General features: G+C 37.8%; 1 protein-coding gene across 6 annotated transcripts in view; it reads right to left on the bottom strand.

Moving 5' to 3' along the window:
* ADAMTSL3 (ADAMTS like 3) overlaps nucleotides 1-15506 on the bottom strand; it is a 207712-nt gene that overhangs the window by 150452 nt on the left and 41754 nt on the right. For all 6 annotated transcript variants that reach the window (XM_068957980.1, XM_068957979.1, XM_009681289.2 and 3 more), the window contains exon 3: nucleotides 13424-13543. In XM_068957980.1, coding sequence (XP_068814081.1) covers nucleotides 13424-13543 — 120 coding nt within the window. The remainder of the gene's footprint in view (nucleotides 1-13423; nucleotides 13544-15506) is intronic.

Below are 15506 nucleotides of genomic sequence, written 5' to 3' on the forward strand. Positions count from 1 at the left end.
GTCAGCTTCACTGTCCTTTCCTTTGCTGTAGGCCGAACGCTTGAATACCAATCTTATTAAACTACAACTCTGAATTTATCCACTATATATAACATTCCAGATGTCGTACCAGCTGGGAACAGGCCCTTAGGCCATCTTTGGTTGATCTCTTAGTCGCTTTCCAGCTTTTGCCAGGCATTCATCCAAAAATATGAAGGAAAGTGCTAAAAACAGATGTCAGAGTTAATGTTTTTTTTTCTTCATGGTAGGAAATACAGAAAACTTGCACCCTACACCTATTCTATGAAATATGATTGTTGTCGACAAAACGTAAGTTAATTTCAAATTAAATCACAACGTAGCAAAGTTAGTTCATACCTATTTTTCTGAGAACAGGCCAGCCTCCATCAGTTTGTTCTTTGAAAATATTAGTCATTTGGATTTTTTCATTAAGCTGGAAAATCGTCTGATGTCCTCAGTGTGCAAAAATGGTTAAGTCCCTCATTTAAGAAAAAAAAATAATGCTTAAAATGTAAACTAGACTGAGTGCAATCCATGATAAACTTTATGACAATGCTGGCGTAATGGCAGTTATGAAACGAGTACAATTCTGAACTATAAGCAATGACGACCTGTTGGCCGCATCATATTACACAAATGATTTCAGTTTCCTCTCACTGAAATATGAATGGGAGATATTTGGATCTTCACAAGAGGTCCCCTCTCTTTGGGGTCGTATGGGAGTGTAAGCTTAGAATTTCAAAGAGCAGGATTGGAAACTAGGCCCTGATCTTGCCAACACTTTTGCACATGTGTATCTTTACTTATGTGGATAGTTCACTGACGTAAAAGGGAGTCCTCACATGAATAAAGTTATGCACGTGCATAAGTGTTTGGGCCTTAGACTGTAAGGTTTGTGGGAGAGAGGTCATCTGTTCTGGCTGCTCCAGGCAGGGGTCCAAGCGTCCTGTCCACGCTCACCGAAATACGGACAAACGTACGGAGAACCTATTTGCAGAAAGGCCTCATGGTGCTGCCAGCAAAACCTCTGCAGCGTGCAGGGCCTTGGGCCGTCATACGGCGAAGTTCAGAGGATTACTCCAACTGCAGTTGCATCTGAGGATGACGATTATCCACTTTGAAACTCTGAAGACCTCAATTTTTTTAAATGAATTTTGAGCAATAGCCTTCATTAAAAAGAAGCTGCTTAACTAGATAGAAAAAGGAGGGCCACTGCTAAGAAATACTTTCACCCGCTGTCCTTTCCTTTGCCTCACATTCATAAGAGTGCCAAGCTGAAAATATGAGGAAGAATAGACTACGCTATAGCCTCAAAACTGAAAAGTCAGGAGAAGAATGAACATTAACTGTCAAGTTCATGGCAAAATACAAAAATATCTGCAGGAAGAACAAAACCAATTTTTCAAGGGAGATGATAAAAAGAGTAGGGCAGGCTTAAAACATAGGCCTGGTAGCTAAATAAGCTGTACATTTAAGAGATAAATTTTGATTCATACATTAGAATACAATATTACCCCAATGCAAGTAGCCACCACTGAAGCCAGCACTCAAAGGTGGTAAAATTTCAAGGTTATTGTATATTTCAACATATTTTGCATTGTAACAAATTAGTAACAGGAGAAACATTCAAGCCAACACATTGTACTTGTTGTAAGAAAGACTAATGCACTGTACATAATTTAAATTCATTTTTGCACGCAGTTGAAGAGAGGTATTTTGCTGTGATTTGTATTCATTTTATGAGACATTACAAGATCTGTCTGAAAGAACATAGCTTGTTTCTTCAGATTCGCATGACTTCGAACTATTAAGTTTAGACAAAGGAAGACTATTGACATATATGCTAATAAATTTAGCAAACTGCATATTTTTAGCGAAGATGGGGTATGAGAGTGGAGTAAACTACGTTTTGTGATGTGATGTTGAACAACTAACGAAGCAGCAGATCACAAATATTTTCAAAGCAAAATTCAGTTCACGATTCCTGGTGTGTCGATTGCATTTCCCCACATGATCACAGTCAGAAAATTCAGTGATCCTCAATGCATCTGCCAGCAGTTGGTGCAAATCAATGAGATATTACTATACAGTACATCTTTCCCACACCTTTTTAAAACCAGATTTGAAAACAACCGCTGAAGGTGTCTCTCGGCAGAGTACTGTGGCTGCAATGACGTTTGTGTTCTATAGCATTTATTCAATTTTCCAATAATTTTAGTCTAACATTCTACAATATTTCTTCCTGGGCACCTGATGATTCCGATATGCCTGAAATCAATGGCAGATTTCTTTTGCCTTAAGAAGAAAAGAGAGAGAGAGAGAGAGAGGGAGAGAGAGAGGAAAAAGAAAAAAAGGCCTAATCCAAAGTCTATTGACATTACTAGGATTTTTGGATCAATGCCTAAATAATCAGGTAAGGGAGAACATATCATCTTGTATTTACAACTGCAACCATCTCCCAAAGGTTATTTTAAAAACTATAAAAACATGCTTTTTAATACACTGGCATATTACTGCTAATTTGTCTTACTCATGCACAAATATTCTAGTCTGCCATGAACCTGCAAACCAGCTAACGTGGCACACACATACACACAAAAAAATCCTTTTTCTCCTAAGCAACATAAAACTGGTACAAGGAGCAAAGCTTATAATACCAAAGTGCTAAAATACTTTCTCTTATATCATAACAGGACAAACATGAAGACTTCAATGTTACTAGCAATAATATCTTTACAAAGCTAAATTCCATATTCTCAAGTGGCAAGAGGTCAAGCGTAATAAATACTCCAAGCCTATTAAAAAAAAAGTTCAGGATGTTTTCTATCTTCAGAGTCCTGTGACTGCTGCTCCTCTAGACAAGGAATCAGCTTAACAGCTGCCTGTCTGTGGGGAAAAGGGGGGGGGGGGGAGGGAAGAGCATTTGATTTACTACTTTCCAAAAACTTTAGACTTACAATTCATATTAAGTACATTAATGTGCTGAAGACTAGTATTAGTAGAGCATTACTCTATAAATAGCGCATTAAACACCCAAGCAAAGTACTGAATTACCTTCAACCATTGCCTCAAACTGCACACAAGCAAAGCTTTTACTTCTGAACAGAAATTTAGACGTGCAAAAAGATCCACTGACATCCATAGAACATTCTGCATACTAGGAGTTGCATCCAAGCTTAAGTGCTTTCGTGGGGGTAATGATTTAAAGGCATTAGCAGATAAGCAATACTTTTTAGGACACAGCCCAAATAAAGCAAGTAGTTTCTGTACAGAAAGCAGAGGGAGAATGAAAAAGAAAAAGTATCACTGAGCTTTCATAACATGAAATAAGATGAATAACATTGTTTCCCATATTAAATTTTTCAACCCTATTGCAAAATACCCTCCCATTTTAGTCACTGAAAGCCATAGTCATCCCATGCATCCTTAAATCAAGTGCCAGTAAGCCTCCAAGACTAGGCTCAGCAGCAAAGGTGATGGGAAACTACGCACAATCTGGCACTCGCAACACACACTGCATCAGGCTGTTTAATGAGGACTGCAGCTACCTCTCTCTCCCTCTCCGAAATCTGCATCTCCTCTTCTTTTTTTCCAAATGCACTTTGTAAATATTCTTTCTTTCACATAGCCTCATTCTGATCTTGACCTTAATGCACATTCTTGCCCATTCGACAAGCTGCCTTGCAAATTAGTTCTGCTTTCTGTAGCAAAACCAGTGAAGAATGGCACTTTCCTCTGCTCAGAGTTGTTTAACCTTCTCGCTTTTCAATCATCACCCCAGCAGTCTCGTAACGTACCAAGGGCATACTCCCCTCTGCAAACAGAGACAGCTGCTTATAAAACAGCATAACAATTCAGCATCCAGTCACTAAAGAAAAAACTTCTCCTGCCCTTCCAGGCTATGCTGCAGCCAGATCACTTGATTATAGCACATAAACACACTTTTACTGAATAAAACAACAGAAATCATAATTGCTGAAAGCTGGGAAATAGAAGAGACAGTCCCCTTATTTTGCCATTATATCAACAATATATTATCAATGCATGCTGCAAAGTCAGGTAAAGTTTGTTTCACATTATGACCATTAAAATGCTTCAGATCATACAGTATCACAACCTGTAACACTTTCTAAACTCTGGAAACAGTAACTACAGTTGTTAATGATCCTCTCAAGAGCCCGTATTTACTGTTTTTGCTATTACTGCCAAAATTAGTAATGTATGTAATTTTCTTTCTTGTGAAAGAACAGCTTTTGAAGTCGCAGTTAGTGGAAATAAATCAGGTTTACTGGCAATGCTGACAATTATTATTAAATGGCGTGAAGTGAAATAACTGTTTGAAGCGGTGAAGACATTGTTCTTGAGTTGTCCCAAGGCTTGTTCATTACGCAAGTGCTAATGATACCAAGTGCCATTTTAACTATTTCTAGAAACAAAGCCAAGACCTGCAGGTTTTTTTAAAAAGGCTTTTCACTGCACCTTCCACATTAGTAGCATATAAACTGGACGAGATTTGTGTAGTTCTAAGTATTTACCTCTACCAAAAAGGTCGTTGTGACATCTAACATTAAATCTGTTCTCCATGCTGGAGATCCCCAAAAGGACGACTGTAAAGGATGTGAGGGATATTATCCACATGCTCTACAGGGGCACGGACCATGTAAATTCCATTTAAATTACCCACTGCCTTGCAAAACAATAGAACGATATCAGAAACACCTTTCATAGAATGATTAATTTTTTATCAAGCCAGTATTTTACTCAGTATTATTTCAGAGCCAATAAAAACTGAAGGATTTTTATTTTTCCACTAATGCTTTCCATGTTAAACATGCTGCTAACAGCAAGAAGCTGCTATAAACTCTCACAGGTCTTTAAATGTTATCTGTGGCAGGAGCAAAGAAGCAAAAAAATTCAGCTCACACTCATTCTTCATGAAAAACTCAGCAATATAGGAGCTTCTGAACAGCTTGAGAAGTTTGCCTCTACTACTGAAGAATTAAATACAATCTGTTCTAGTCATGACTGCGACAAGTGAAAAGATGTTGTTCTAAATGTATTGTCATCACTTAAACATTGCATAAGCAAATTGATAAAGCCCCGTTGGTGAATTAATCAGTCTAAAACGTCCTCTTTTCTGCACAGAATCCAAAGAATGGCTTTCCCGACCCAGGTCCAAACATCACATTTCCTGCAAGTACTTGAAACATACCTTTGCTTTAAAAGCTTTTCTCTACTATATCTCAATGAACTCTCAGTAACAGATGATAGCAGTGGTGCGTCAGAGCAGTTTAAGCATGGGATCATTTTTGCTACCTCCAGACCTTTCAGAGTCTTAATTTAGAAGGCTGAAGCTAAGACTTTATCAACATCAAAATTCTTGGATAAGCACATGTGCCAGCTGCTAGGGGTGCACCGGGAGCACAAGGTGGGCAGGGGTAAATTCCCCTCACACTGTATCAATCTCTCACTATTTAATCACTGTTCTCCAGTAAAGAAGGGAAGTCAAATGAAGGTCTAGTCTGTATATTTATTGTTTATTCATTTCATCAGAATTCATGTATTTCTTTACAATAGAATATTTGTCCAAGTACAGAGTCTTCTCGCTGTTCTGAGAAAACAAAAAAACACTTGTATCACAAGGAGTTGACAAACATACTTCGGGAATTTGTAAAATTAAAAACTTCAGAACATGAAAAATGGACAAAAATTCTAGTCTGTTATGAAAAACATGCATAGCAGAGGCACTATAAAAATAAGGCACTTTCGGTTTGTTGCTTTGAAATAGACCAATCTTTTGAACTGAATAAAGATATAATGCGTCCCCAAAAACTCGTTCAAGAAAAAAAGAGAAGAAAGCAAACCAAGTATATCAGAAAGTATTGTGTTTTAACAATTAAGCTGCATTTTTTGTATTAGAAAAGATACTCCTGATTCATTTCTCACATGAGTCCTACAAATAAATATTTCCTCTAATCAGAATCCCCTTTCTACTTAAGTCAGTGGTCCCAGTCACATGCTGGGTCCAAGCTGCTCTTACCACTCCAAGCAGGGGCATACAGCTAGGCTCTGTGAATCGCTGTATAGCCTTCTATCATCAGTTAAAGCAGCCTCCGTATTTGTCTAGCACCCAGTGGACCAGGGTCCTTGCCCATTCTCCATTCTTCCTTGAGAAGTCATTTCTGTGAGGCATTTACAAAAGGTTAATACAGGGGCTGGTCTGGCTACCCAGGAGCACTCTGCCAGCTGGTGAAGCCAGTATTATCCCAGCCACAGCAGGACTAAGGATGCAGGCCAAAGAGTTTTTCCACAGAATTCAGCAGGAATAGGATTACAGCCTTATGTACCCATCGTAGCAGGTATTTAATCAAACTTCAAATAATATGAAATGTGTTTTGTGTGCAAATTGTATTATTACAGATTCCCTGTGAAGGCACTTACCCTGCAGCTAGCAAGAGGACAAACCTATGGGCTTCAGCAAACAGGTTTACATAGAGGCCCTTGGCAGAAAGGGACTAAAGCAGTAAAACAAACACAGCAAGAAAGTCTGCAGTGCTTAGTATACAAAGAAAAAAAGCCTCTATGTACTGCATGCAGCAATTTCAATATTCTCTGTCAAAAACAAAACCCTGCACTTAAAAAGTTAGTCTATGCTTTAAATAGTGCCAGTTCCCTATTTGCTTTGCCAATATACAAACAAGTTAGAACACCTTTCAGTCCACTAAGCAATTACATACAGAACATATCACTGATTTAATTACTTGTTCATATACTAGCCACACCCTTCCAGCAAGCAGCTAGCCTAAAAGTAACTAAGATTTTTGAAACGGACCATACCTATTGATTTATACAGTATATGAAAGTAGCTTTGCCTGAAATCATAAGTGGTTTTCATTTGTTCTTAATACCTGCCTCCCTTCCCTCCCTCCCACTCCAAATTAGAAACACATTTCACTAGATTAAGGATCTAGTTTCCTTATCCAAATAAGTTACACTTTTAAAAAAGCCTTAAAAATAAAGAAGTTGTAATTAAGCTCTATACACACAAAAGTGTAAAAAGAAGATAAAAAAAAATTAGGGAGCATTTAACATCACCTTCAGTTAAATTTCCACTAAAATGCCAAATCATGCATTTCATTTTCATACAGACTTACAAACATAAGTCTTTAAACTCCCTTTGAACATGGTTTAAAACCTCATATTAACTTCTGCAGGATTAGCATGGAGTAGGTCTATCCTGATCCTACAATTTGTTATTCACACAAGTAGTACTAGCTAACACAGTAGAGCTACTTGCAGGATTAAAGTCTGAGATTTGTGCCGAACGCTAAGTTACTACTCTAACACTAGTACATTGGCTGAGTAAGGGCAGCAAGATTAGTCCCTTACTCAACTGAAGAGCAATGTTTCTAACTTGATATTGAAAGTCCGGTAGTGAAGTAGTAGGAGGTACACCTTTGGTGCTTGGACAGAATTGGATCTGTTGGCTCACTCACAAGATATGCAACCTAAATCACTAGAAGTTTTCACTGGTGGGAGTTTTGCAGTATAGAAAAACTCCTGAACTAGACGTCCGCTTAAGAAAAGCTTGCTTTATTCCAAAAAAAAATCTTCTGAATGAAGAGCTACAGATTGGGATTCAAGATGTTAGTATTTAATAGTTCAGAAAGCTTCTTCAGGACATCAATAAAAATGTTATGTCACAGTATAACACAAGTTTCTGGCTCCTTCTCAAAAGGATAATGCTTGGGCTTTATGTACTTGAGCAGCAGGCATACAGCTAACTAGACATCTTCCTCCTTTGCCCAGATTGGAACTTGTCTTCACTGATATTTTAAGTTGAAATAAGTCAAGTTTTGGCCCTTATAGGACTCATCTCCAAGCCTAAAAATTTCTAGCTCCATTTCACTGGTATTTCACTTGCAAATGAACTGGTCCACATGAGATGGAATAAGGGGCACAGTCAGCAAGCAGACACTGGAGAGCTGCTGTTGCTCATGTCCAGGCCAGGACTTGCATACAGCTCCACCAGCAGCTCAGCGAGGACAGTCAGCAGCAGCAGGTGGAGTGGGAAAAGCAGGTGGAAGAAATGGCTGGAAAAAGGGGACTAACACCTCTTCTGTCAACACAGCAGGATCCATAAGATGACTTATTTCCACAGTGTAATGAAGTTTACTTTATATAATATGCAATACTTGCACAATAACACAAATACATATTGCTGGCTTACTGCAAATAATAACTGAAATACAGATCACTAACAGTTTGTTTATGAATCATTGCAAGCAATGTAACATAGCTGGTTTGGAATTATATTTGAATAGTGCATTGACACTGTCAAGTCCATGGTTTCATTGGAAAGAATATGAGTCAAAAAAATGTTTATATGATCCCAAAGGATATAAGCCCAGATTTCCTCAAGCCATTCGATTAACTGTGACCAACACAATTGCTAGAAACAACTACAACAATGAAAACACAGAATAAGTCTACTAAAATTTTATTTATTTTTCAGTACAAGTAAGACCTATCATAGCACTTCCTAGGATACTAGTCAATATAGTATCTTGCGTTCTTACAAGAACCTTCCTTATAATGCACGCATGGGGATGTAACAGGTTCTGAAAAATTCTTTTCTGACCATCTCTGCATTCACTCTTGAAGTCCTCCTTTTACACACCATCCTTCCCACTTTGGCCCCCAAGTGCAAACCAAGCCAGAGTATTTCTCCTTATGGAGAACAAGGCATATATCAGAATATTTACTCTCTCAAGTTTGCTCTCTCAGACTCACAGGCTTCCACCTTACTTAGCATATCTAAACACTCAGATCAGAAAGTGTAGATTTTCATTATTTTAACTGCTTGCTGGGTGGTTTTCCAAGATGCCAATATTTACTGCTCTTACTGACTGCATTTTTTTAAGAAGATTTGTTTAGAAACACTACATTTTTTTGCCAAGATTGGCTCATTTAGAGCTATATGTCTAATTCCAAAATCAGGAATTCTTCTCATTAGGAGCTTAAATTGGTAAACATCATAAAACATAGAAGGAGTAAAGTCAGCTAGAAAGCTAACTAGTCAAGCAAGCATTTTCTCTTAACAAAATAAGATATCCTCTTTTTTCATTGACCCCTCCTGCCTCCCGCCCAAGAGCTGTCTCCTTCAGCCAGCCAACCAAAGCGGAAAGGTACTTCAAACATATTCTGCCCAACCAAGTTCTCACTGCGGTTCTTGTTGGTGGTCCGTCATATGGAATGGTTTTAATATTTGGAAGCAATACCTTAAGTGTCAGAAAACAAGAACATTTAATTTCTCCAAGAAAGCTTTCCAGTACTACTAGTATTCTGGAAAAAAAAAAAAAAAAAAGAAAAAAAAAAAGCCTTGTAGTAGATTAAAAGGTGAAAAGCCAAAAAAAAAAAAAAGAAAAAGAAAAAAGAAAGCCAGGAAAGTAAATATTCAACTCATAAACATAAATGTTCAACTCATATCTCAAAGTAGGGAGAAGGGCTATTTATTTATATAATTTATTTTAAAACTTATCCATAATAATGGCAGAGGGGCAGCTTTTTCAGTCTTAAATTTCTAAAGGCAAATGAAGCCTTTGGCTACACATCAAAATCTATTTGGTGCTAAGTTAGATCTAAATTACATTCACTCCATAGAACTTCAGAAACAGTATATGCAATGCGCTGATGGAAAACATAGCTTGCTGAACAATGCAGGAGTTTTAACAAAATGCTGTACGTATACCTTTGGGGGGGGGGGGCTCAAAAGTATTTGCTTTGAATTACTGAGGTTTTTTTTCCCCTGAAACTAAAAGAATAAATGTGTCAAACTATTTTATGCACCATTTATATCCAGAAGCCACAAAAATAGCTCAATGAATAAAGCATCTAATCAGGCCCTAAAAGGCATTTTCTTCTATAATTTTAATAAATAAATGGGGGGTGGGAGATATATTAACTGAATTTAGAAGCTATCTAGCCAAAGAATTTAATCTGCCTATAATTCCTCAGTGCACACATAGCAACTGAATATGCAAAGAGGTTAGTGCAATCCTATACAAAAATGAGTGCACAGTCCTGCCAGATTAAACCAGAACAAAATGTACTATCTTACATGTACAAGATGAATCCATATGCAATTCTGTTGGGCTAGGACAGAGTACAGTGTGTTCCCGTTAATATTTATTTGTCTTCCATTTCAACTTGTAAGCTTGTCTTTTCAGATAGCAAATATTTTTGAATATTTAAGTAACAGCTAGTTCTATTTTACTGAGATTACTTACTAACAAAGGAATGAATGATCCTGATTAAACTGGCTCCCTGCTTGAAAAACATCACACAGAACAGCCAAAGAAAACCCCTTTGAAACATTCCTGTGTTTGGAAGATGTAAGAAAACTAATCTTGGATCATGACGATAATGATGATGCTGTATAAAAATAATACCCATCCATCTCATCCAACTGGAGATTTTTTTGGTCTGATGAATGGTGCTAAAGGGGAAGGGCACACTGGGGAACATATAGAAGGATCGCTTTTATTGTGAAGGTCTTGGCCTCCTGTTGGCTAGCTGAAAAGACATAGGCCATGACCAACCCTCTTCTCTTACCTTCCGCCTCAGGCTCGGGAGCCTCTCATTCTGTTTTATTTTGCTTCCCTCCATATTTACAAATGGCAGTATGATTTTCTCAACAGACTGGGTTAGATTGATCTCCTGTCTTGGAGATCAAGAACGAACTTTGTTTGTTGGGGCCAAGTGCACAAGGTTATTTCATTTTTCCCATTTCCTTTCCAACTAAATTAACTTGGAATCTTCAGGAATTAACCCCAAGACTCTACAGGAAGGTCCAAGAGCAAAAGGGCCAATTCTGGTGCTCAGGAAAAGAGAAAACGTGAAGCCTCCACAGGCTAGGACCCCTTCACAGGGAAGGGTGGAGGATGGCAAGTGAATTGCTGAAATTAAAGTGGATCAAGGGGTATGAGAAGCTGCTCTGTGTTTTGGATTAGGCAGCAACCTTTCTGTACTGATTGTATTTAAATGTTGGATACCTTGCACACTTAAAATAAAGTGGCCATGCAATTTACATCCATTTCTCTCTTTTTATTCATCTGCATATCCTGATCACTGCTGACTGCTACACTTGTCCCCTTCATAAACATTAAGAGTGATTACAAGATACTCTGTACCATAAGTGGTACTTATTTCATAAATATGTAAGGAGGGTTTTACAAAATAGTTGTCAGTAACACAGTTGACAGACCAATCATCATAATCGTGGAGCAAATTACACAGGTAGTGTAAATTAGTGTCCATGCTTATATATATATACACACACCGGTATACAAAATTCAAGGAGTTGATGAAGAAGTTTCATCCTCCACTAAGTCATCCTTCTATTCATAGAGTTAATATAATATGAAAAAGTAGAATGAAATACAGGAAAAAAGAACATTTTCTAGCTCAGCTTGGACACATGAAGAATTTGAGAGTTTTGTATGAACATATCAACAAAAGTGTGAGTAAACTGTAACTGTACATTATTATAATTCTACGATTACTGTCCCAGAAAATTAAGAAGAATTTTCCAGTTTATTGAAGAATTCTTGCTTTGTGCCCAGTAAGGTAAACTACAGATATATACCAATTCCTATTTGCTTTTAAAATGTTTATATTTTTTAATAAATAATTTCTGCAGGACTGAATTTCATTTCAAGAGAAACCACTAATATATTTGCCTTTGTTTTCAACTTTGATGGTTTGAGTGCCCTTCTGAGATCCAAGAATTCAAATTTACTTTCATACTACTCATTGCAAATGTCTGGGAAGAGCAGGCTTCAAAGCCGAATCACTATTGTGAGAGAACAAAAGCTGACGGTATCCAGGATCTGATTCAGATCCCAATGAAACTAATGGAAGTCTTTCCACCAGCGGCAAGTGGGCTTGGAATAGGATTCTGTATAGAGGGATGGTGGTATTTTTGAGGAGTTTTAGAGGTTTTTGTTTTGTTTTCAGTCAGCTATGCTATTCACATATTACAATAAATCTATTCAAAGACAGAGACTGTCCCTCAGTTATATTTGATTCATTGTTTTCTTCTCTGAAAACTGCTCCATTTAATGGAAATTATTTTGATCAAAAGTGTATAACCTTTAAAAGGTTTTTCTATGACTGTCATTAGATGCAGCCTGAGTTGCAGCTGCATTTTACTGTTACGTACGTTATTGCTTTCCCAGGTGTTTGGTCCGGGGACATCTTATCTGAGCTACCTTTTCTATGGATGAATCAAGAGCCTCTAGGGTAACAGAAGTATGAACTATCATAAACATATTTCAACTGTATTTAAATAATTTCTAGCTCAGCACGCTTTCTAATTATCTCTTCCTCTCCCTTTTGTCTTCCTAAACAGATCCTCAGTCAAAAGTTTGTTTGTTTTTTTAAAAAAAAAAAAACAGTGTGGCTGATGAGCAAAATGTTTTTCCTCATAGTAGCTACTGCAAGGAGATCATCCTTTGAAATAAAGCTGCCAATCACTTGAGAGAACTGTACCTTGTGACTGGAGGGCAAGATTTGCTCTTCTCTCACTTTTACATGAATTGTTTCCTAACAATTTCCCTCCTCTTACACTAAGAAATGTACTGTAAGTGTCTATGAATGTAATTCAGACAGTTTTGATGTGGAGTTCAACTGGCTTCTGGAACACATTGTGTTATGAGTAAATTTCCACAGCATGCCACATATTTCCTAGGTTTACTTCAGATCCTTTGCCAAGATTAACAGCATTTCTTTCATGTTGCTTTCTTTACATTTATATCTATATTCCATGTTTAACATAATGTTTCTATGGGTCTGGAGAAAGCATTACAGATATTTAACTTTAAAATACATAATTTGTTGCTTTCTAAACACTCTGCTTCATCCATTATTATGCTTCATGTCTGTTTCTTTATAATTCGCTCAACCTTCCTTTCTGAAAACTTTACGCATTAATGAAATTTGCTAAACTTTTCACAAGCTGAGAAATAGCAGTAGAGATCTGCCTTAATATTAATTTATATCCCTGAAATAAAACCGTTTAGGATAGTTCAAACAATCCACAGAAAGAGCAATCTCAATTTAACACTACACATAGTTTTAATGATATGTTAATAGATTTATACAGTTAATACTATACATTGTTTCTTTCACCTCTATTACATCCTATTAAGATTTTCCATAGGTGGTTTTAGTCCATTATTTCTACAATTAAATACTTTTTCTTTTTTGCATAATACATGATCATTCAGCTTGCTGTGTGTTTAGTGTACCTTCAAAAGATAACAAGCAATTTGTTTCTTAATTTGTTTCACAGGAATCTTCTATATCTCACAGTTGCATGATCGTGATAATGCTCTGTCATTTTCACATATGGCATACTGACCTGGTCATCATAACGATAAGTGAGAAATTGTTCCCCTGTTGTATCCTCAAGAAAACTCCCCTGTGGAGAAAGTGCAAACTCAGGCAAGAAGTATGCACCTTGGGACTGCTCTGCTCTTGTCTGTAAGAGATTCAGAAAGGTCATGTTACAGCTACTATAGACATAAGTCAAAATTTTTTTTAAAGATTCCATGCACATAATTACAGTGATTACACATGCATTTATAAACAATAATGTGATGTATTTTCAGGCACAACATTTAGGGGGGGATACTCTGTTCCAGAGGTCTGTCATGACAATAAACCATACGCTCACAGGAGTCCCCAAAAAAGTGAGACGCATCGATAGCAGAATAATCTATTAAACACAAAGATGTCACACCTCTGGCTTACCAGCTACCTCCCTGGAAAGACAATCTGAAAGATACAGTGAAAAAGCAACATTAATCATACGCTTGCTTTGATCTTATACACTTCATTGATCATTGGTTACTGGCCGCTGCAGACAATGGGCTTTGGGTTGAATGCAGCATGGCTGCTTTTACAGGAAGGCAAAAATTCATAGAATCAAAGCATGATTCAGGTTGGAAGACACTACTATAAGTGGGAAGAAACTACTATAGAGAAGAAATCAGGAGAGTGGGGGTCTCTGAACACTAGGTTAGTTAAGTCAGTCACAGTTGGTGAACAGAGTTTGAGAACAGTCTGGGAGAGGAAGAATGGCCCGTTTGGAGCGACAGAGGAGCTAATTCTGTTTGAATCAGTTAGTAGCTCCAACTGGGCTGTCAGACATCTGGGCCCTTATTAGACAAACGGCTTTTGCTTAACTGATCTGTGCATGTTCAGTAAGTGTAACACACCAGGAATGTACTAGACATAGTGAACATGTGCTTGTTGAATACACAGTCATTGCACTGTATGTCTAAAGCATCCCAGACAGGTAATAAACATGCTGCAAAGACACTTATGTCCTTATTCCTATCAAAAGAAAAATATGGGAGCTCTACCCTAAGAAGTTAATTGGTGTGCATACAAAGACTTGGAGTTATACCACAGGAGAATGAGCAGTAAATTCAATTCCACTTTGGGAAAAAACACAAGGCCTCCCAGAATTTGTCTTTGTACTTCAACTCTGGTGTCCAGGATTTTGAAAACAGGACCTCTTGCGGCACCAATAAAGAGTTCATCAGGTAAAAACAAAAATGGGACTGATGAGATACACCTATAGTTAGAGAAGAGTCTACACTGCAGTTAGGTGTGTATTTACCCTCAGGTCAGTCTCACTGGACACCAACAGAAATGAAGTCACAGCAGTATGGGCTTGAGCCACAGTATAAACGTGCAGGATCCTGGGCAAGCCTCTACACTCGCCTGTAGCTGCAAGTATGCTACTACTTCTGCTTGAGCTGGTTAGATTAAAGCTAACACTTGTGTCTAGATGTGCTACCATTATATCTTGCAGCTGCAGTGTGGACATAGCAGTGTACAGAAAAAACAGCTAATCAAAACCCCTGCTCTAGCAGCACTCAGAAATTAACAGCATATTCAAGACATTCTTCAAAGAATGATGAAAATTAATTTGAAAAGTTATAGCACACACTGCAGTGAGATGGTACCAGACCTCCCCAGCCAGACAACCCTAGAAGATTTGTAAACACCACTGGGAAAAGACAGCATTTGCAATTACTCACTAACACCACCACATCTGATACCCACATTATGCAGAGAACACAAGACACATCTCACCAGCTCCAGAACAGAGTACTGCTCAGAGGAAAGGATACAGAGAGAGAGAGAGAGAAAGAGAGAGAGAGAAAAAGAGAGAGAGAGAAAAAGAAGAGAGAGAGAGAGAGAGAGAGAGAAAGAGAGAGAGAGAGAGAAAGAGAGAGAGAAAGAGAGAGAGAGAGAGAAGAGAGAGAGAGAGAGAGAAAGAGAGAGAGAAAGAGAGAGAGAGAGAGAGAGAGAGAGAGAGAGAAAGAGAGAGAGAAAGAGAGAGAGAGAGAGAGAGAGAGAGAGAGAGAGAGAGGAAGAGAGAGAGAGAAAGAGAGAGAAAGAGAGAGAGAGAAGAGAAAGAGAGAGAGAAA

This window comes from Struthio camelus, chromosome 12 (genome assembly GCF_040807025.1).
Source record: "Struthio camelus isolate bStrCam1 chromosome 12, bStrCam1.hap1, whole genome shotgun sequence".
In the NCBI taxonomy this organism is placed as follows: Eukaryota; Metazoa; Chordata; class Aves; order Struthioniformes; family Struthionidae; genus Struthio; species Struthio camelus.